The sequence below is a fragment of the Astatotilapia calliptera genome, chromosome 10, assembly GCF_900246225.1.
Source record: "Astatotilapia calliptera chromosome 10, fAstCal1.2, whole genome shotgun sequence".
NCBI classification, from domain to species: domain Eukaryota; kingdom Metazoa; phylum Chordata; class Actinopteri; order Cichliformes; family Cichlidae; genus Astatotilapia; species Astatotilapia calliptera.
Window position 1 is genome coordinate 18,166,702 of NC_039311.1, and position 24,010 is coordinate 18,190,711.

The 24,010-nt window shown below is 39.7% G+C and overlaps 1 protein-coding gene across 1 annotated transcript in view; it reads right to left on the reverse strand.

Moving 5' to 3' along the window:
- Nucleotides 1-18,456, reverse strand: part of rtn4rl1a (reticulon 4 receptor-like 1a) — a 117,537-nt gene extending 99,081 nt beyond the window's left edge. Inside the window, exon 1 of the mRNA XM_026182938.1 lies at nt 17,772-18,456. Coding sequence (XP_026038723.1) covers nt 17,772-17,784 — 13 coding nt within the window. The 5' untranslated portion in view covers nt 17,785-18,456. The remainder of the gene's footprint in view (nt 1-17,771) is intronic.
- Between the last annotated feature and the right edge of the window lie 5,554 nt (nt 18,457-24,010).

The following is a 24,010-nucleotide window of genomic DNA, read 5'->3' on the forward strand; positions in this document are numbered from 1 at the left end:
ACTTTTATTTAAAGCTCACTACATTAAATGTTGTCTCTCTCTCTCAGCATGTAATGCAGCTCTGTGCAAAGACTCAGGTCCATTCGCATGATGATATGAACCTGTAATGATCTCCCTATAATTTAAAAAGCAAATGTACTGTGCCACTGTTAACATATCATAAATTAGATCTTTCATTTTCAGCCACAATCCACCATTTGAATGATGACTGACATAAAATCAAAGCTCGCTACATAAAACAAAATTCACTATGTATTATTACAGCCACTACCTTGAGCCCATCATGTACAAATCATTTCTAATTTGCTGGAAATAAAGCTGACAGCAGCAGGTTCAGTTTGGCATTTTCAATTGAATCCCCTGAAATATTAGTTCCTAACATATTTCTTCTACTTTAATCAAACCAGTGTGACTCTGATTTGGTGACTCATTGTAACAATTTTTTTTTTCATCCAGGAGAATGCTATTTTAGAGAATGCCATCCATCATTTTGCTGCTTCTCCAGTGAGGCTTATGTCTCAAACAGATTCATAGTCCTCTGGACGGCAGCTGGCAATATTACTCCTTGTTCTGCTCTGGATCCACTACAAGCTGGAGAGCAGCTCTATCCAGATCCTGCAGCAGGTGTAGAGCTGCTTTACGTGCTGCTATGCTCCACTCCAGTGCCACTGCAAAGCAGAACAAGGAATTGGAAATGGACTCTGAGTTTATCATTCTTGGACTTTGAATTCACATTTATTAACCTCTTAAGCCCCAAGCCTACCTGATCTCCTGCCTTTTACCCCCGTATCAGGGGGCACTGTGACTTAAGAGGTTAATATCTCTGTCCAGTTATGGGTCTTAAGGTTCATCATTTAAAATCTTTAGCTTAGCTATAGTCCAGGTTTTCCTTACTTTTATAATAATTGTGCCATTTCATGCCTGTTTGGAATTCGAACTTTTCCACTCAACCTTATTAAAGGCTAGTTTTGTGTTCTTCAAGCCCGCCTTGTGAGTGCTGCATTTGTGTCCTTTTGTCCTGCAAACACAACAAGCTGCAGTCCAAGGCCTGGGAGTCCAGAAAACGGCCACAAATAGAATCCAGATTTGTTGGGAGCGCTAAAAATGTCCAAATGACATGTAGTGCTTTAGTAGATATATTTAATTAAAAATTATAAATATACACCTACTAAAAAACATTCCACACCTGAATTCAATATGTCAAGAAAAAAACTTGCTAGACAAAAAATGTATAAAAGCCTATCTGACATTCTCATTCTGGAAAAATAGCACCAGTGATGCCTAAAATATGAATGCAATGTCATGAAAATGACTGCAGGTTTGTGCAGCGATGTCTGCAGTGATGCTGATTTACTTGAATATTAGCGTGAGTGCACATTTATGACTTTTCCGGCTCTGTAAAAGTTCACCACTGATTACTTTTTTTTTTAGCTGTGTTCCAGACGGCCTCCTCACTCAGTCCAATAAAAAGGCATCCTGGGATTTATCTGTACAGTGTCCCCAGCTGAGCAACTGATTGTTATGTAAGACTAAGTGTGACACACACACACACACGTACAAACACCATGCTTCAGTTTTATAATGAGACTCAGACTGAAGACACAAACAAGCTGTGGCAGCCGACAAACAACACTTTCTCACACGTCCCTCATCTCCTGTTCTCTCACATCACTCCATCTTTACTTCCTCCCGTCACTCTGAAGTACATGTCAAACACAGACTCCCACAAAATATTTTGTCTAATTTCACCCATTAAATGTGTGTCTTTGTGTGCTCCTGGCTTTCTCGTCTGAAGTCACGTTTGACTTTTCACTACTTGCTGTCCTAAAGGCTAATTTATTCAAGACTTGGACTGAGCATTACTCATATGGATCACAACAAACCACTGGGGGGGTCTTGGTAAATGAGAGTAGAGGACTTTGCTATGGAGTTCAAATCTAGGACACAGGTTTCTGCAATTAAAACAAACAAACAAAACAAAAACATTCGGTATTTAGTAAAATGTGTTGATATTTTTGACTATTCAACCACTGATTGGGTTTTGCCTCCTATCATAATTTCAAATTTGCATTAAACTGGCAGTCGGGCACTACAGAAACCTACATCCCTAACCGTTAAAACATTTCCAGAATAAACTGTGCTCATTAAAAAAAAATCAGTGGAGGAAGTTGGACATCTTTAGCCTGTTTTCACCTGGTCAGTCTGCTTAAAAGGACAGCTAAGGCGGTCACGCTGGTGTCTGTTCACATATATTCATAATGTGTCATTTAAACAGCCCCCTAACAGTAAGTCTAAGCACCAGTCAGAGGCAGATGGGCTCGTTAATGCAGTGATGTAGTTATGTAAGACTTGCTACTGCTGCCGTTGCTCTCTTTCTATGCCGCAGTAGAAAGAGAGAGGCAGAAGATGTAAAACAGAGCTTATAAGTCAGCGAGCGTCTGAGCAATTACCGCCACACACATGTTTGTGTGCGTGCCTCTGTGTGTGTGGGACAGATTGATGTGGTAAATCAAGAGGAATTGACTTGTTGTCCTGGGTTTGAGTAACTTTTCTCCCTCTTTAACCCATCTTCTGCAATTCCTCACATTCTGGGTAACAGCCAATACAGGCACTTAACATTTTCTGCACTCTTGTATCAGCAGGGATGACAGACCAGAGCAGAGAGCTTAGAAGGGGAAAAGTAAAAAGAAAGAAAAAATCGCAAGAGAATTTGAGTATATGCATATTAATGCGCTAAATATGTTTTGGGATATGCATGCACTCTGAGATTTTTTTTAGGTGTATAGACAAAACAACATAAATAATATATGAAAAACAACTATGAAGTAAATTAAGGAAAGGATTTTGCTTCAGTGGAGTATACAGAATGAGGTCCAATGTGCAGCATATGTTAACCATAAAAAAAATATTAGACTGTTAAATTTGAAATCAAAACATGGCAATTTTTAATGTATGACACAGGCTGAGTATCACAGCTGAACACAAAAACAACTAAGCAATGGCACAATTAAGAACAACCTTAAATTTCCACTGCTCCCAGTGTTATCTTGATGTCACTGTCTGCAAATATCTGTCAAAACTATGTCTGAGAAATGAGATGTACTGAGCAGCTACTGATGTAAAAACTGCCTCTGCCAGCAAAATTTAGCCCATATATTGGTGCTTTAGCCTGTGGCAATCTTGTCATATGGGTTGTGGCTGGTCAACAGGTTCCTGTAAATCTTGTGGAGTTTTAATTGTTTAAAAACATGCTACAAGTGAGTATTTATCTATTTGCATTAGGGCTGGGCCTAAAATCCATATCGCGGTATAATTTGAAGCACGTGCGGTAACGACATATATCGCAATATATTCTTTTCTTCTGTAAAACGTATTTTCCACACTATAAGGCACACTTAAAATCCTTCAATTTTCTCAAAAATTGACAGTGCGCCTTATGCTGGAATTATGGTTGTGCTTACTAACCTCAAACCGATTTCATGTGGTACACTGCACGCAGAAATCTGTCAAAAAATGTTTTAGTACGACTTTGGTAAGCTATGAAGGCACACCGCTTGATGGATTGTCGGAGCATTACGGCCACCGTAGTCAGGAGCCTCGCGCAGGAATCTGTGTCCAAAACTGTCCTCTTCAGTCCCAAAGTCAAACGAACACTGCGGCATCACTGAGAGTTAAAAATGGTCTAAATTCTTTCATCTTTAATAAAATGATCAGCGTTGCTGATTTACCAGGTGTAACAATTAAGTTTAACATCCAGGCATCCATGAAAACAGAATTTATTAAATTTAACAGAGTTGGAAGTTAGCAGGAAGTTAGCTCGCTAGTTTCCACCTAAACATGACATACCATGTTCTGACTGAGAGTTTTTTGAAACAAATTAAAGCGTACAGCTCTACTATCACTTCCAACATAAATGAAGACAGAAAACTAAACAGCAGTGACTTTTTGTAGGGTTACTGAAGTTGGACTAGCTGGTATAAAATGTTGTGCTACGTGATCGCTAGCAACACAGCTATATTAGCATAACATTAGCACAGTGAAGCTGTAGGATGAACGCTAACTTTTTTCCACTCGATAAAAGTTAACGTGAGGGTTTCTGGCGGTCAGGGACAAATGCAATCGCATGGCAGGATGCTGTACACGGACCAAACCTCAGTCAGGAGAACAACTGAGATAATCCATCCACAATATGAGGTTAGCTATTAATATACTGAAACAACATGGGAATAGAGCAGCTGTGAGAGAATTCAGCATTAATGAATCAATGGTACGGAAGTGGAAGAAGCGCAGTTTTTGGCTTTCAACATATTCCAAAAGTGCTTCGTCTCTTTGCTATGAATGTCGCCCGGCATAATTTGCAGATGATATTGCTTGCAGCCCCTGCCATGCTTTCAATAAAAACAGGCGCAGCTTGATGACACCATCAACATGCGCTATCACGGTAGAGCGGTATAGTCAAAATCTCTACCGTTGGCCAAATTTTAGCGTTTCTACTGTATACCGTTTATACCGCCCACCCCTAATTTGCATTGTTACTAAACCGCAAGAAGTCAAAGAACTGACACAGTTTGACATATTGAAGTAAAAACTAAGTAGAAAACTAACAAAGACAGATACATAAAATCTGTTTGTTTGTTTTTTGGGTTTTTTTGTATGTTGCTCTAGAAGTTTTCAGATTTTTAGGGAACCTAAAAAAGCCAGAAATGGCTTTTAGGTTGCTGCATCAAGTTGTAAAAATGGTAACACTCTGTTGTAATGAAGAGCTGGTGTGCTTCTCATTTGTCACTACTACATCACTGAGTGGTAAAATGGTCACAGATCCAAATTTTTACGTCAATTTGATTATGTTTTCAGGACAATGCTTATTAAAAAAAGAACACCTTTTGTCTGCCAGGACTTAACAATAAAAATGTTCTGCATGAAAACCGAAAAAAGAAAACATCTTATGCTGACCATCCTTGACCTTGACCCGTTTTACAAGGTTTTCTCTTGTCTTTCAAATTGAGAGCAGTTTGTGAAAGACCGAGAAGTTGTCTTTTCATTGTGCTCAAGGACATCAATTACAATTTTTCCATACTGGCTGAGCAGCAAACTCCATATTAGGAGGTAGAAGGCTGAGGTAACACCACAAGTTACTATCATTCACTCAACAGGGCTCTAGAGTGCGACCAATTTGGTCGCAAATGCGACCAAATTTCTCCATGGTGCGACTAATAAAAAATACTTGGTTGCACCGGTGCGACCAAGTAAAAAAAATACTTGGTCGCACCGGTGCAACCAAGTATTTTCTCGGAAAAAAAGTTTCAGCAACCCTGAAAGTCTCCGTGTGTTCAACAACAGGCACACATTATGTCCATGTCGTGTTCTAAACCAATCAGAGATACTCAGAGGCGGGGACCTCTGTGATTGGCCGTGGTCCAGATATTCCTGCAGACCTACTTGTGTTTACGTTTGAAAGTGCGGGCAGATAGAGAAGGGTGAGTAGCCCAGGTCAGAAGTGTATGAAGTTGGTATTGAGAAAATATGAAAAGAACAATTGATAACTTTTTCGTTAAGTTAAGGCCTGATCAGTCCAAAATTCTGAGCCAGCGCTCTGACACGGAGCCATCAACCTCTCCGTTTTTGTCAAACACTGGTCCGGAGACGGCATCAGAAAATGAGCCACATACGATCGACTCCCAGCCGGAGTCCACTGAAAGTAAAAGTGAGAAAATGTATAGATTTCGAATCGAGTGGCTTGACCAGTTTCCCTGGCTAAGATACAGCCAAGCTGACAATATGATGCACTGCATTTATTGTCGCGAGTGTGGAAAGACCATGGCCGGCAACACAGCATTTGTCACTGGTGCTAATACGTTTCGAATTGAAACGCTGAAAAAGCATACAGCATCGAGAAGACACATTATATGCCGCGATAAATGCTCTGCCAAAATGTCCCCGCTCCCCACTGCCTTTCAGCGGCAGGCAGGAGTAAACGGGTCATCGGAGGAGGCCGAGATGATCATTAAGTTTAACATCGCCTACAATATTGCAAAAGAAGAAGTTCCGTTTACTAAGTTCAAGTCAGAAATAACTCTTCACAGGAAAAATGGCTTGGACATAAACCCCACATACAGCAATGATGTTGCGTGCGCCCAGTTTATAGGCGTAATCGCTGACACACTGAAAAAAAAGACGTCAGTGGAAATTGCGAACAGTACATACATGGCCTTCCTGATCGATGGAGACACAGACATCGCCACAAAAGAATGTGTCATTGTGTACGCTCGTATCTTGCAAAAAGGAAGACCAGCGAATATACTGATTGGACACATTGAGGTCCAGCATGCCCATGCCCAAGGTAAGCCATGTCATGTCACGTAGCCTATGTATATGATTAATAATATTACGTCGTGTTACTGAATTAACCATATCTAGCATGTTCTTATCATTGAAAATTAAACATAGCAATAATACATGAATATAGAAACTCAAACTGAAAAAGACTGCATTGTAAACTCTTGATCTGATAAGTAAATGGTATTTTTTTTTAATTTGTTTAGGAATTTATGCTGCCTCAAAGAAAGCATTTGCTGCTCTTGGGGACCAGTGCAGTAACTGGTTGGATAAAATCATTGCTATGGGGGCTGATGGAGCTGCTGTTAATTTGGGCAGCAAAGGGGGTGTCAAGTTAATCATTTTGAAAGGTTGTTAGTTAATCATTTACAAATAAAAAAAAACGTGAACATGTAAAACTGCGGTGTTAAGTAATGCAGTTTAAAAATTTGGGTACGCCTAACTTTTGTGCTTGTACGCCTAAATTTTAAAACGCCTAAATTAAAAATAAAATTTAGGCGCACCAGTGCAACCATGGCAAAAAGTTAGTCTAGAGCCCTGCTCAAGATACTCTACTTTGTACCCTAGACCAGGATGTTTTTACACTTTCTTTGGTATAACGTTAAAAGTGGAGCTGTGTTTGCACTGACTGTTTGCATAGGTTATGTCACCAAAAAAAAGAAAGAAAAAACTTCTTGGTGAGATTTACATAAAGACAGTGGATTAGGTTAAAATACAGAATCACCGCCTTGGTGACACGTCCCCACGGAGGAGAATCAAAGACATATGTGTTGAAGCCGTGAAATGTTCTCACTGTCAAAGCAACAATGCATTTCGGCACTTATCTTTTTCTTTGCCATGTGACCAGACTGTGTGACAACACCACAATGCTTCCCTGTGTGAATGCAATGGTGGCCTATGCTGGGCCTTGTTGGATTGTTTTGTATTCTGACAAATGCTGAGCAACGTTTTCTTGCCAGAGCCCTCTGCGTTTGCACCCCCACTGCACAGCCCCATTCAAATGAACAGAGAACACGACCTGAGGGAAATGAATACACAACTAAACCTACTGTTTACTCACAAGGACAGTCTCAGGACACTACTAATTATAGTGTCATCTTGAAACTAAGAGGGATTGACAGTATAGGAGACGTCCTTAAATTCTGTCACTGGGCATGAAGCCTGCTTTATGCACATTTCCGTGTTTGCTTTGATGAATCAGCCACCTAAGTTGAAACTTTTCCAAAGAGTGTTTCTGTTAATTTGACTACCCTCTGTAAACAGTAGGGTGTACCTTGGATCCCATGCAACAACCAGCATATGATGGCAGGGCTGCTGCACTGTGAGCTGCTTCATGCAAGCATATTTTAAATAGCTTATCCTTCCTATACTTGTTTTTTTGGATCTACTACTTCTGTTTCCATGGTAATATCCCGAGTATTACATTTATTTATGTTCACATGCTCCTTTGTAATCAGAAGAAGAAGATGAATATCAAGGCCTTATCAAAAATAAAACCTGGAACTTGAGCTGTTGGCTACGACATGCACGCCAGCATGTTATCAGAATAACTGCGACGTGGAATAAGAGAAGACATGGAGGGGGGAAAAAGAGGGAGGCAGTGAAGAAGAGGAAGAGAGAGGGAGTAAAAGGACGGACTGAGCTGTGTGATCTACCGTGAGGAAAGCAGCAAGCCCATACTGCTGAGAGCTGTGGACCCCAAACGCCTTATCAGAAACCAAAACAGCTATCAATTATTCAACAGGTACAGAGTGAACCAGCTACAGAGGAGAAGACATGGGAGGCGAGGAGATTTGAAGGGAGAGAGGAGGGATGGAGGAGATACAGCCTGGGAGTTAGACACAAAGGATTTAAATTTTTTATTTTATGTCAGTGTGTTCAGAAATACACTATGTGGTGTACTCGTATTGATAATGCAGCTGTCATATTTTGCACTTTTTGACTAATTCATCAGCAACAGTGAACGAATGCAGGAAGTCACTTAGTTGGAAACTGTGAGAAAGTTTATGGCTTCAGCTTAAAGAATTGCTTGTTTCTTAACTTTTGATAAGCCCGGAAGCTTTACCTCTAAAGTTTTCTATTTGTTTTCCTGCTTCCATAAACTATATGTAAAAAACAGATGCAGTCACCAAAACATCGCCCATTGTTTTGTTTATTTTGTTTTGAAACCAGATATCACGATTAAGGGATGGATCTGACTAAGAAGCTGAAGGACACTGCATGCTCATGTGGTACAACTTGTCAATCATAACAATTTCCCAAACACATCTTGCTTAATGGTCTGTTTTCCTCTAACCCACAATTTATGTAATGACCATCATTCCACATTCAAAAAGTCCTCAAACTAGTCGTCAAGACATTCAGGGAAGTGTTTACTTATGTGGGTAACAGTAAAGCATCATAGGTTCAAATTTCTCATAGATTTCTATACAACTATGAGAAATTTTAAAGTAAAAGTTACATAAAGACATGGATGAGCCAGTTTGGCATGGAAGAACTTCACTGACGTGCATAGAGTCCTGACCTCAACCTGATAGAGCACCTTTGGGATGAATTAGAGCAGAGCTGTTATAGCTGCAAAGGTTGGCCGACATCATTTGGATTAAGAGTGGGATGTTAGTCAAGTTCAGATCCCAGGAACGAAATCCAAGATCTTTGTCGAGAAGACCGCAGTACTGGAAACAGCAAAGATACTGCATTCCTTTTTTTTTTTTACTTTGTCTATCAATTTGTTCCTAATGATGTCACACTTTTGCAGTCTCAGGGGACCACAGTAAAAGGAACTCAATATTGTTTATGTAGTTTTAATAAATTCAATGATTGGGTCAATATTTACCATAAAGAAGAAAAACTGTTGCCATCGCTGCCTTCATCAGCTTGATGGGTACCTTCCCAGACTGGAAGGTGTGATATTGTTGTAGAGGTCGCTGGATCTGATGTACCTGACAGAGATGATGATGCTGCAGTGTTACAAGCCCTGATCTGAGCAGCAATGACCCTCCTGGGAATGAGCAAAGCTCCCACTGATGACTGCCCAGTCCTCAGGTTGAAGACTGATTCCACAAAGCTGTTACATTTGTTCCTGAATCACAGACATGAAGGTAGCAAGTGCTTGCTCTTCCTGTCACAGGACCTGAGCACAGCATGAAAGAATTTGGGTGCTATAGCTACCTATTGTGTCTGTTTAGCTTTAGTTATGTTTAGCTGCTTCTGGTCCACTCATACTCATTCTTTTAATAACATTTATGGGCAGAAATTCTAGGTGCAGCCCAGGTGTGGACGGTTTTATGGTTTCAGGATCTCATATCTGTTTTTTGTAGATGATGTGATTCCATTAGTTTTATCGAGGGTTAAGGGGAGAGCTAATCGAGGGATAAGGATCAGCACCTCTAAGTCTGAGGCCATGGTTCTCGGCTGAAAAAGAGTGGAGTGGCCTCTTTTCAATTGGAGCAGGAGATTGACAGAGACACTGCTTCTGCAGACGCTCGGCTGTGGTGACAAGAGAGCTGGCCCTCAATCTGTCAGTTCATAGGTCACGATCTCTGGGTAATGACTGAAAAAATGACATTGTGGATACAAGCTGAAATTAGCTTCTTCTAAAGGTTGTCTGGACTCTACCTTAGAGGTAGTAAGATAGAAAAGTTTGGTCATTTGGGAGGGATTCAGAGTAGAGTAGTCCTCTGCATAGAAAGGAAAGCCACTGAGGTGTTTCAGGAATCTGACCAGGATGGATGCCTCCTGGGCATCTCCTAGGTGAGGTGTTTTGGGCATGTCCTAGGAGGAAGACGTGAGGAGGCCCCAGGGCAGAGCTGGAAAGAGTACATCTCATGATACTAGGAATTTATGTCTATTTGAGTTTTTCATATTGGGGTCAAAATGGATTCATCATAAAAATTTAACACAAATAGTGTTTGTTTAAAACTACTGAAAAATAAGTGACACCAGAGCAAAGGTATGGTAAATACAGTAAACTTTTAGGTTAAGCTAAAAGTTGTAGGTTGTTTCAAAGAAAAGTATAGAATCTCACAAAATGTGCAAATAATTATAACTTTGCAAAAATAATAACAATGATATTGTTTTTTGTTTGGGTTGGGTTAGGATGCTTCTCACAGTAAATTATTCTTGGGGTCCCCAGTTGGTAGTCCATATATTTCAAAATGTCGATAGGATTGGGGTTAAGACACTTCTGTGTTGGCTTATAGTATGTGTTCAAGTGTATGTTTGCAAATGCATGACAAATGCTTGATGAGATGTAGAAAAACAACAACTTTTTAGCGGGAGTAAAATGATGGATCTGTTTCTTGGCCTTGCTTCCTGAATAAGTTGGAACACTTTGTATCACTGTGCCTGTATAGGGCCAAAAACAGTCCTCATAAATCTGGCAACCTGCATTAAAGCCAGATGGATGAGCTGCTGTTTGTTAAGAAATACCTCAGACACACACACAACTCCCCCATACAGTCCCCTTTTTTTTTTTTACATTTCTGTTGGTGCACAAGATAAACAAACGAGATGCAACCTGTTATTTAGTAAGCTTTAGAGATTTTGGTTGGTGTACTTTTTTCTTTATCTCTGAACAGAGCCAAGCTTTATGTTTCCCCCTGCTTCCAGCTTTACTGCTAAGCCAAGGTTCTCCTTCACTGTACTTAATGCACAGACATGAGATGTACATCCTTCCTTTCATGTCAGTCTCAGAAAGAAATGTCTCACAAATGTTTCCAAAATGTCTACGTCTCATTCGCTTTCAGTAAGAAAAGGAGAGGGCTGCTTCATCCAACTGTCTCTCCCTCTGAAGACGAGAAAATACCAAAGTTACTTCATCAAAGCGGGTGACACCCGTAGCACACATCCGCGCAGTAAGCTCATATCAGCTCCACTACCCTTACCTGCCACTGGCTCGCTCTGTGTGTATCCCATGTAAATTCTTTTTCCTGATAACCACTCCTTTTCACGTGGTCTGTTCTCCCTGCCGCATCAGCACAGTATAACTCCCCTCTCATGCATCAGCTCTGACATTTACAATAATGATTCCTGAGGCTCGAACACACTTAAAAATCTGTATGAGCACCATGCTCTGACTATGTGATCACTGGCATTTGCATCACTTTCATCTGAAAACTTTCTCACACTCACATATGCAGCCACATCCATGTGCATGCTCATTCACACACAAACATATTCACAGAGAGAGAGAGTACATGCAGTAAATGCACAGCTAGCCCCAGCTGTTGCTAAGTGAACCTGCAATCAGAGGCCTTCACAGGACTCCTGATAGGGAGTAATGTCTTCTTTGATTGGATACTTAATTCACACAGGACCTTCCTGCTGTGTGTGCCGCCAGCTCTCAAGGTAAACCGTGGAGATCCATAAGCAAATTAGTGCACTGTATTTACCAACAATCAGCAGCTACTTCACTGCACTGCCAATTAAAGAAGTAGTATGAATCTAATTCGAGGGAAATGAGGAATAAACCACTTCAGCTTTGTTCATTCTGCTTGGCAGCCTTATGGGTTTTTTAAGGCAGAAAAATGGCTCCTTTCTTATAGCTGTCTTAACTTGCACTTTACCCCGGTGAAAAATACAGAAGATGCAAAAAGGGGTATGTTTGGTATAAAAACAAATGTGTAATAAAGCTTTACTTGGCAAGAAAGTTGGAATAAAACACCACAGGGCCATTGTGAAATGCCATTTCATGCTCTGTACTGCATAATTTGTAGCACTCTGTGTTTGTTTATTTAGCATCAAAACAATTTCTGCTCATTAAAGGTTTTTTGTGGGTTGTTTTTTTTTTTTTTTTTTTTTGCATTGTGTTTGTGAGAGTTTGCCACTTTAGAAGCTCGGAGCTGTAAAACACCAGCCCGTGTAATTATTTCTACGCATTTCTACGAGGCACGTCGATTGTAAATGCCGTGCACGTTCCAGAAAATTGTGGCGAGACGTAATGATAAAATAGAATTCAGCAGGCGGACCACACTGAGCTCAGGATAAAGCAGAAGAAAGAAAGGAGTCCGTGAGTGACCTTGAGATCAGGCAGGAGGAGCGGTGCAAAGATGTGCAAAGGTCATTGATATGCACAGCCATCACATGGACACTCGCTGCGTTGCGGTGTGTGTGGCGATGCGTTTCATCCTGCTCTCCACTGTGGCTTGCATTAGGGATGTAATTGATTATGATATGACTTCCATTCCTGTAATCAAATCCCAAGATGATTTAGTTCTCTAATATAATATATCCACAAAATCCGCACAAAGCATAATGTTCCCTATATTGTCCTAATCTGTAAAATCTGTCTGCTGCCTCAGGATGTCGGTGCAGCAAGAGCAAATTTGGATCAATCTCAGCTCTCAATTACTCCACCATTTGGTGCTTCACGACCCGAATAAACATTTTGTCACCAATCCATATGTTATTATCATCTACCACAGCACTCATCTACAAAACACACACACACACACATGCATAACAAAGCAAACGGGCAACAGCAGCTTCTAATTGTGTGACTGTGGACTTGACAGTGGCCTGCAGGCAAAATGTATGCGTGCCAGTGCAACTGTCATCTCACAGAGAAAGTAAGGATGTGGCATTAGTCTTTTGTCACAATGCCATCAGATGTACTTCATGATACTGTGCTTTATCCGAAGAGAAAGCAGGCTCGGAGGTGACAAATGACGGTCAGCAATCCGTAGTATAGTATGCAAATAAAAACTGGAGGTTTAATCAGGAATGACTTAAATTTCATAACGCTGCTAAAAAGTCTGTTAATCAAATGAGGGCTTTATTCACACTGGGCCCAGAGAGAGCCTGGAGCGAGTCTGAGGCTATAGCCTGTATGAACAGTGACTTGCAATTTTAACAACATATATTGGTATGTCTGTGAAGGTTCTCAGTCATCCAGGTCATCGTAGTCAAAGGAGCTTGCAAAGAAAAGCGTCTGGACTTCTTTAAGTTTCAACGTCTTTCAACGCCTTCAAGCAACTTAAAGAAGTCCAGACGCTTTTCTTTGCAAGCTCCTTTGACTATCATATATTGGTATTGATCAGTGAAATTCAGTACAGAGCTGACGTTTGTTATAGATTATCATGGCTGAATGTAGTAACACAGAACATTTCAGTATTTCAAATACTGCTAATTTTTTTCTTTCTGGATCACAGGGTGTATCCAACGGCAGGAATGATGACGAAAAGTGAGAGGATGAAATCGTATTGAAAGTGATGAGAAGCAAGGAAGACGCGGCGTCATGTTTTTAAAGGCTGAAGTTCACAGCTCGAGTAGGAGCTGCACGACCGTGCTCTCTTCCATATAGATTGAACTTGTCCAGCCAATCCAGGCAGCAACTTTTAGTCTTCAAGAGTTGCGTAGGAAGAAGGCCACTGAGGAAGGCATGTGAGGCAAAGATATTGCATCAGGTGAAAGGAGCGCATCGACATGTTTACTCCTCTGAACCATTACTCATTTAAATCTCACGCAGAGTAATGTTACACACAGATGAAGACTTAGCTTTGCCGATCACATCATTATGTTTGATGTGCACTTGGAAAAAATGGGAATAAATCAGCACAGAAATCATAAAAAGAAGATGCTCATGAAAATTTGTTGGGGAACGTTTGTAGTTTTTTTCTGTCTATGACTGATAGTTGTCTGTACATCACTGGGTACTTCCAAGAAAGTACTTTTAATAGTTACTTATGCAAGCCTCTCATCTTTTCGTGGTACCAAGTAGGAGCACAACAGTATTGTTTGTTTGGTTTTTCGTGCCATAGGCAATGTGGGCATGTTTTTGTCCATGCTCACATATTTAGAAAAAGAAGACTGCCCACAAAGACAGCAAATACTACATGATTGACACGGCAGCTAGTGCAGCTGCAGTAGCTCGTTGCTAAGAAAGTCAGTAAGCATGTGGAAGTACTTTGGATTTAAGGGAAATGACCAATGGATTATACTGATTCACAAAAGGCAAAATGCAAATAATGCAAATGATATCATTTTGCCTTTCTCCAGAAATACAGAGTTAGGGCTACTGCCAGTGATGTCTTAACCCTCATAGGGTTAATCAGATGTGCTTAATCCATTTTTTCTCAAAGGATAAAGAAAAGAATATGTCTTAGGATTTGCTAAGTGGTTACCCAAACAACACCAATGGGGAAATCCTTCCAATTCCTTCTTATGTTATCCTGAATTACACGGTATTATTTTGTTTGAGGAAGCTAGCATTACCGAACGTTAGAAGTGGCTAACATTATTTAAATGTCTAAGCCATCGTAATGTATTTAACGTGAGGCCATTTCAGTCTGTGTCCCTTAAACATAGTATAATCCAGCCTTTTAAATAAATCTTCTGCCCACACCAGGTCAGTGACTTTAAATTAATTTTTAATGATTTAATGATTTTTTATTTTATTGTCATGTCAAATCAGTTTTGAGAGTTGTGTAATTCTACTAATATTGATTTGGGCTGTAAGGTTTCTGGTATAATGGCATAGCTAGCACCAAGGTGCAGCAAAGAGGTTTCATTTAACAGAAAATAATAGCTTCTGATGGGCTAACAACAATTCTTGAAACTGCACTGTTTGGCAAACTGTACTCTACACCTACTAAACATTTATATGTATTTCTCACTCCAGTTAAGCCACCAGCAGGAATTTTCTTCTACAGCTCACTCACTGTAAATGTTGGCAGGTTGTTTTTTTTGTTTTGTTTTTTTAAGAAAACAGCATGAAAGTTTCTTTCTTCAACAGAATGTTTTCAAATTGGTGAACATTTTAGTGCCAAATTATATGGCTGGCCCCCTGATATTCAGGACTTGAGATACAAATTGCTTCCTAAAGTACTTACTTGTGCTTAGCTGTGCTAAACATTGAATGGGCTTACCTGTGCTTTATGGGTATAATTGCTTATTAGGTGGCCAAACACTTAACCCTTTGGGGTCTAAGTCATCATCTACAAGTATCCTAGCCCTAACTCTAACCCTAGAGTTCCCAGAGTAATGAATTTGCCTTTCTCCAGAAATACAGGGTTAGGTCTACCGCCTATGGTGTTTTAAACCTGAGAGGGTTAATCCGATGTGCTTTAATCCAATTTTTCTCAGAGGGAAAACAAAAAAAGAATATGTCTTCAAATTTGCTAAATGGTTATCCCAACAAGTCTCCATTGGTTAGCAATATTAGCACCGGTTCTGAAATAGTCTAAATTTCAAAATGTGATGAATCAGCTGATAAAAATATTATCTGTAGCTGATAATTGACCAATCATTTTAGGTTTTAGTTAAAATACCAACTGTTAACTAATGTACCCACTAAAATGTAAGAATTTAACATATTTCCTAGCTGTGTGTGAGAAAAAGGTCTTTCAGTTTGTGGGGTTTTATTTTATTACAATGATCTGATATATGAATAATTCACTGATTGTTTGTTTTATTCAAAAGCCATGAGCATCCATTAAATAGCTGACAATAAAAACCGGTCCGCACTTTTGCAGAACATAGCAAAGCCTTTTTTTGTCTTTTTTGTTAAGTGGCCATTATTCTTTTTGTGACTAATTTTAAGGTTTGTTTTGGTTTGTTCAGTGCCTGCAAACATCTTACTGCAGGAAAAAAAATGTAGATAAATAGGGAAATTGACAAGTTGGGTAACAGAGGCAAAGTCAAGTAAGGGAGACAAATCCAGCTTCAAACACGCTGGGAAACAAAGCTTCGGCAGCCACCCAAACCAGCAAGCTAGTAGCCAATCAGCCTGCCAGGCCGCTCTCAGTTTGAAGCTGGCAGCAGGAGCTGGTTGGCCAAGCAGAGAGAAAGAATGAGAGACAGACACGGAGAGAAAGAGAGAGGGAGTTTTCATTACACAAAAACACTTATCCTCTTTCTTCTCACTCTCTCACTCTTGTTTTATCCCACTGCAGAGAGATACTGTGGGTAAAGGTGACAGACAAAGATAACTGTATCTCAGGCAGACTGCACAATTACTCTGGATTTTATTATTGCGACTGACAGTCACATATTTGTAGGAGGAGATACAAAGCAGCGCATCAGCCATCACCACTGTGTGTTTTTTGCTGTGTGTGCGGGTAGGTGGGTGGGTGGATGCTATCCATCTGAAATTACAGGAAGATTAAAATTAAAGCTTGTCTCCCTCTAGCCAGCAAACTCTTTTCTCCCTCTCTCTTGTGCTCTGTCTCTCTCTCACACACATACACAGTGACAGCACTAATCAGCCCTCTGTCAAGCCCATTAGGTCCCACCCTTAATGAGGAGATCGCCCAGCTTGTGCCCTGACTCAGGCCAACCAAGTGAGCTAATAGATTATGATGTGCATGGATGTATGTGTGTTGTTTCCCCGCTCTGCGTTGAGCTGCATGGAAATGACAAATGACAGACATCCAGTGTCTCTATTAAAGAATGTTTTTCCATTATGTTCTCGGGGTTCAGTCAGCCGCGGACTGCATTCATTTCCAAACAGTTCTCAGACAAGCTGTCTTTCACTGGAGCCCAACATGCATACATGTTTTGGGGGGGCAATTGGCAGATGAGTCACCATTCCACACCACAAATACTCTTCTTTAAAACGTGTGTGTGTGTAAGTGTGCGTGTACTTTCCGTACACTTTGCATCACAGTACTATTTAATAATTTCAGAAAGGTTGATATGTTGTTTAATACCGGATATGAATTTGTGAAATTGCTTTTTTTTTCCCACTGGATTTGTCAGTCGTGATTTTTAATTGTCAATGCGCGTGCACGCACGGAGAAAGAGGTGGCGGGAGGGAAATGGAGCTCTCCTTTATCAACACATGAGCAGGCAAGGTCATCGTGGTAAACCTTAATACCTTTTCTCACCGTAACACGGAAGCGTGTGAGTGTCAGAGTAAACAGCGCACAGCTATTCTCTGGGAGACACTTTTACACCTGTTTTTAGTCTCCCTGGGCCCGCGGAACCCGTGGGGAGACCCACCGTCTCCCTCCCTTCAGCGACAAGTAGAAATCCACGGGCTGAGCGCCTCCTTCTGTCACGCGGATTAACACAAAGCGCCAAAAAACGGGGTAAACTTTTGTAGAAAACCAGTCAAATTGTAAACTTTTTTTCAATTTCACTCTCACGTGCTCTCTACCCGTTTCTCGCTCGCGCGTAGCAACAGCACCAGCCACCCTCGTGCAGACAGGTTCTACAAACTGCAGTGCGGCAGCGGTTCGCTATTTTAAGAATAATTTTTACATGAAGTGAATAAATATTTAATCTGCTTCCCAGTCGCGGCCACCACGGCGGATAAGAGACGACTGGGAAGTTTGAGAAACACCGAGAGCCTCGTCTGTAACTCAATTTGCCCAAAATTTAACTAAATTAATTTCTCAAAAGAACAAACAAAAAATGTATCGCTCGCACACACCGACTGCGCGCGCTCCACATCCTCGTCAGCAACAAAAACAAGTGGAGCCCTCTTTCCTTACCTGGCCTGAACATATTGGCAAAGGCTGTTTGGACCGTCTAGTAGCCTCTGTGCTGGAGTAGCATCCTTGTCAGGGTCCAGTCCTGTGCTGATGTTGATTAGATTGTTTTGATCCCCTTTGAAAGCTGGCGGGTAGAGTGTAGTCGTGTCTCCTTGGTGGCTTTCTTTTTTCTTTTCTTTTTGTTTTTTTAAACCAAGTGAAGACGGTTGGAGGAGGAACGGGAGGAGGAGGACGAGGCGGTAGTGGAGGAGGGAGAATAAGGGGGTCGGATAATGTCTGACAAAATTAAGGACAAAAATAGCCTAGAAGGTCCGCCACCAGTGGAAAACAAGTTCTGTGTAATAAAAGACAAGGAGGGGAGAAGAATAACACCGTGTCCCGTCCCAACACACTCAGATGTGTTTTAGTGATTTTTCAGCTCACCGCCATCTGGTGTTTATAAATCACTGATGTACATTCTGACTTTATTTGATGTCCGAATTTACGGGAAAGATGGTGAAACAGCCTCCCCCCTAAAAAAAAATCTGATGAAAGTTCTCTTATGCCTTCATAATAGCCCTCCTGTCGGATCTTCAACTGCAGGTCAGGTAGAGTCTAAAATGTGCTGTCCGTGGATCGTCAGCGTGAGTCAGTGCCGTCTACTGTCTCTGTTACCGGAGAGCTCCGAGGCAGCCGCTTCAATCCCCCTCCCACAGCGAGATGTGACTGATGAAACCCAGAGCATCTCTCTCTCTCCCTCTCTCCCTCTCTCTCTGTAGGATGTGCTTTATTGGCATGACAGAGGAGTGTGTGTTTGTGAAACAGTTATAGGTTATCATATTAAAATTCTCCTTGTATCAGTCACCCTCTCGTTCTTTCACTTATGTCTGCACTGCTTCTTTATCTCCCCCAATTCAATTTCCTTTTAGCAATCCAACACGCTGCATAAACATTATTACAAAAGCTTCCATTACAATTCATTTTCTCCTTTTGTGATTTCTCTCCTCTTTGTAGCACTGCCACTCAAATTTGAAATTCCTGTATTGGCCAAGCCATAATGGAATTGGGTACAAGTAAGTAGTTTAAAATGAGTATTTGAACATTCTGAATTAGTGGGTTGGAAAATAAAAAGTCATGAATTAGTTTGGTACTTAGAAAAGAAGAAAAACATTGCAAGGAAATTATCACATGAAGAAGACAAAGGGCTATGGACATTTGAGATATAGTCTTACAAGACTTTTTATTAGGTCCACCTTGCTAGATAGCATCCTACAGTTGCTGCTATTGGCAGCACATCCATGTTGCGAATCTCCAGTTCCACCACATCCTAAAGGTCCTCTACTGAAGTGAGGCAGTTTAAGTACAATAAACTGATTTTCAAGTACAACAAACTAGCTTGAAATACTTAAAAACAGCTATAGAAGAACAGTGCACTGATCAGAAAGAGATGGACATGGTCAGCAGCAATCCTCAGGTAGGCTGTGGCGATTGAGTGATGCACAGCTGGTAGTAAGGGACCTAAAGTCTGACAAGAAAACATCCCCCACACCACACCAAACCTGCAGCAGAAGCCTGCACAATAGATAGAAGACAGGATGGATCCATTCTTTCATGTTGTGTATGACAAATTCTGAACCTACTGTCCAAATATCACAGCAGAAATTGAGACTCATCGGCAACGTTTTTTCCAATATTTTTTTGTTCAATTTAGTTGAGCCCATGCTTCTATAAAGTTCTTTACAGATATTCTAGGTATGTGGTAATAGCAATTTCAATACTTATGTGAGAGAATCAGTTATGTTGAGGCAGTTTTAAGCCAAATTCATTTAATATTAAAATCCACTTTGGCAAGAACTGCACAACATAGTAAAGATGCAGTTTGTTATTACTTTAAGACATAAGCATACACTAAGTTTGTCCAAAAATTTCAAGAATTTTTGTGTGCAAACAATTAAAGAGTGAACACATGCTTACAGGTATTAGGGATTTTTCTTTTGAACGAGATTAACTCATAATAATACAAATAGTACAATAACTAATTAGCTATATAATAATAGTAATAACTTAATGGCACAATAACAAATTAGTCATTGTACATCAGTTATTGACATCTATATCACACACAATAAGTACAAAAGGTGAATCCACTTGCTTTCATTACCCTTTGGTTGGTCCACTTTGTACAAGGCCTGTGCTCTTACTATAGTTCTCATTTTCTCCAGTTTTCACCTCTGGTTTGAAATTTAATGATCCTTACTATTAACCTGTCAAAGCAATAACCCACAGCTAACTCTTATATGAATGATGTTGATAACTTGTATGGGTGAATGTCCCCGAATGTTTATTTGAATGTGTAACAGTATAATAGAATCATTACATTTATGTAAATCACACAAATGGACAAAACGTTGATGAAAGTAATTACAGTTTCCCTGCATTTCTTAAGTGATATTTCTCTTTGGTTGTATTGTGTACTGATCTTTGGGGAACATTTCTCTCACAGGAGGCATTGCATTTTGATTTGATCAGAGGATTTACTAGTCTATATAATTTTCCTGTATTCTGACCATGCTAGCATTAACATGAATAATTAGTATGAGAGTTCATGTATAGGTATGAATTCGATGTAGTCTTTAGTTTTGTTGCAACCATTATCTGGACATGCAAGATTGCATTACCTTCTCTGAACCTCTTTAAAAATAAATGCAAGTTTTGTCATTGCTTAGTGTTATTTGTGTGCATTAGAAACAGGAAGGCATTCACCGAAGACTACAAACTGCTTTTCCCCCCTACTTGATAGAAAAAAAGCTGAAAAAAAAGAAAAAGGTTGTTACTGTTAGCATGTAAGTTTCCAGGTTACAGACCCAGCAGACATAAACATTTCCTTTGAATCAGAATCAGAAACTTTATTGTCGTTGTCACAGGTACAACGAAATTAAGAATGGTCCCCAAACATTGCATCATGATTAGTGTTTCTATCCTTGTGGTAAAATTGAGTATCGGCTCTCTTGTAAAGACTGTGATGGTCTCACCTGATGAACTCCAGTGAAAAATATCTAGCTCCTTAGATGCTTAACAGTTTACTGTGTTCACCATAGTCACTAATTGAATCTTGATCATAAGCTTCCAGCTGTGGCTGGTACAAATGTGACTCATTTGCTAATTTGACAACTGACATGGATCTGGTTCCAGCCAAGTGTAGGATCAAAGAGGTCGCTTCATCCTATATAGTATGATTATTGGAAACGTACATCCACAGAACAATGGTGCAATAATTAGTCCTGTAAATATGCCCACTGACCTTCAATTAAAGCAAAAATATGAAGAAAAAATCCCATGAAAAATATTTTTGCTCTGATGGACAATGATCAGTGTGTAACAAATCATTTAAACTAGTATATGTGAATACTTGTTAGCCCTGTTGTGCTACATGCATAAATGTCTGCAACGCTCTTGCTTTGGAGACTCTCATCACAAATCCTGATGCTAAAGGGAAGCTAGTGAAAATGCATTTGTTTAATGAACGCAGAAGAAGACTCCTACAAACAGCTGCAAGCCAAATACACAACCTTAGCTTCTGTTAATGTTTTATCAGACTTACCGTATGTTGTATTCATTATTGGTGCTCGTTAAATGACATACTACAGACAGGCCTGTCTGTGGGCATCAGGGCCATGGGGAGATTCATTACATTAAATACTAAACTAACATGGTAAGCATGGTAAACATTATGATCAGCATCTTATTATCTATTTTTGAATCTTGCTTGTGAATATTTTCACATATTTTTAGCGTGGATTATTAAAAAAAACAAGATGTAAATTTCTATGTAATTGGCAATAATGTACATGATCAACAATGATAGATACACTCACCAATATCATAAGGACAAAAGAGAACTTGAGTGATCAAAATGGCATTATTTTGTTAAATGAATGTCTAGACTATGAGTTGATTTTTTTACATAAAACAAATCCCTGACCTTCACAGGTCACACACACACACACACACACACACACACACACACACACACACACACACGCACACAGGTGTTTTCAATTACCCCGGCTGATTAGACCTTTAGTTGTGTGGAGGTTGCGTGCAGCTCAAAGATTAAATAAGGATTACTGTATTATAGTTCAGTGGGGATTTGTACTAGCATAAAAGTCTAAGTTGTCTCACACTAACAGGTGAAACAAAACTAAGAGGCGAGCGAGGCTGATTTATGTATTTAAACTGTGATTCTGTGCTCTAGCTTAGCTAGCAATTCATGCTAGAAATGTGAAATGAACTCCTCTTGTGTATCTCTTTTATCAATGCACTGGACCATCTGCCCGGTTTTTTTTCTCCATTTATGAAATTAAATTATTCACATTTGGAGTAATTTGGTTGAAATTCAATGTGCACAGATTTCATTCATGAGAGCAAAGTAAATGGTCAAAGCTGTAATATTGTACAATCAGTCTATACACATGAGGGATATCTTGCTCACCGTTGGGCTCTGACTCCAGCAGCCAGGCCAAGCCTGAGCTGGTTTACAGGTTTACAAAAACCTGTGGTCTGGTACTGCCCAGCTCACAACTCTTTACTGGTGCTTTGCTGGTGCATTCCAGTACTTAATAACATCCACTCCACATTTTTCACAGTTTCATCAATTTTCCACAACAAACCACTCAATGTTAATGATTATTGATATCAGATTTGTAGACTGAGGTGGACTGAGCTTGGAAAAGGTCAGGTCTTTAGAAATGATTTCTCACAGAGCATCACTTCTGTGTCATAAATGTCTAAATTGTCAGTTGACTCCTGTGGTATCATATAACATGGCTTTCCATTTGATGAGAGAAAGCCAGCGTGATAACAGTTTCATTCACCGAAGAAGTAAGGAACCAGCGGATTACTTGACGGCAGGATATTTAGTCCAAGTTAAGGAATGGTGTGCAGGTTAGTTTTTAAGTCAACGCCTGGATCCATCACAGAGATATTACGTGAGTGTTAAGATCCCAGACACAAAGACATAAAGCTAGTGACTAAACTAATAGAAATATAAAGCCAACACTAAAATATGAAAACTTTTCCTACTTTTAACTGCCTGAAAGGTAATTGCTTTCACTATCTGCTCTACTGTCCATCAAAAACACCAGTTTTTCCTTGTTTAGATGCTGTTTGAAGAAATGGTTGTTTAAATCATATCGAATCTGTTGTATTAAGGCACAACTTTTACTTTTAAAGCAGAGCTTGTCCAGTTCACTTTTCCATGTTTCACTAAGTAGTTGGTGAGGTTTTGCAGACAAATCTCAACCAATTTCACCCAGCAACATCCAGCTCCCACTTGCCTACATGCCAGGAAATCCATATTTTTCCTAAGGAACAAGTCACTGACTCAGCTGAGGCCTGTGTGACTGTTGCCTTAGTTTGTCAATATCTTACTGCTGAATATAGTAAATACAGCAGGATCACATCATGGAAATAATATCAGTATTTCTCTGTTTTTTTCTTTATAATTTTGTTATGTTCTCCAATATCTATTTATTTCTAATCATCTTTTCCTTCTCTCAACAATACTTTTAAAAAAAGCTGCCTGATTTATACTGATTTTCTACATTGCAATATGATTTAAAAAAAAAAAAAAAAAGCAACTGTAAAGCATATACACTGTTCTAAACAGCAGCAGCTTTTTCAAAGATGTTCCTCCTGAGTGAATTGACACGGGAATATTATGGGACGCAAATCATGAGTGTTAATTTTACCCCGAGATGTGAAAGTAAACACTTCAGTTAATTTAACTTTTACGGTGTTTTTAAATTGCCGGACCAGAACCAAATCAACTCTGAGTGATTGAGTAACACAACAATCACAAAAAAGGAAGGAAGAAAGAAATGGAAACGGCCATGGCAATAAAATACAGATAAATGTGCTTTTTAAGAGCACAACAATGTTTTGTTTTGTTAATATTCAAAATGAGAAATGGAAAAATTGATTGCCCTTTATGAAACAACCAGAAAATTTGAAGGAAGATTAATCTCAAGACCAGGTCAAAGATGTTATTTTAAGCTTGAAATATCACACAAACAAGTGTGTGTGTGTGTGTGTATATATATATGTGTACACACACACACACACACACACACACACACACACACACACACACACACACACACACACACATATATATAAGCTTTTGTCTAGCACTATTGTAAATAGCAATCCAAAGAACCGTATTAATTTGCACAGAATATTAAAAGCACTTGTGTATATGA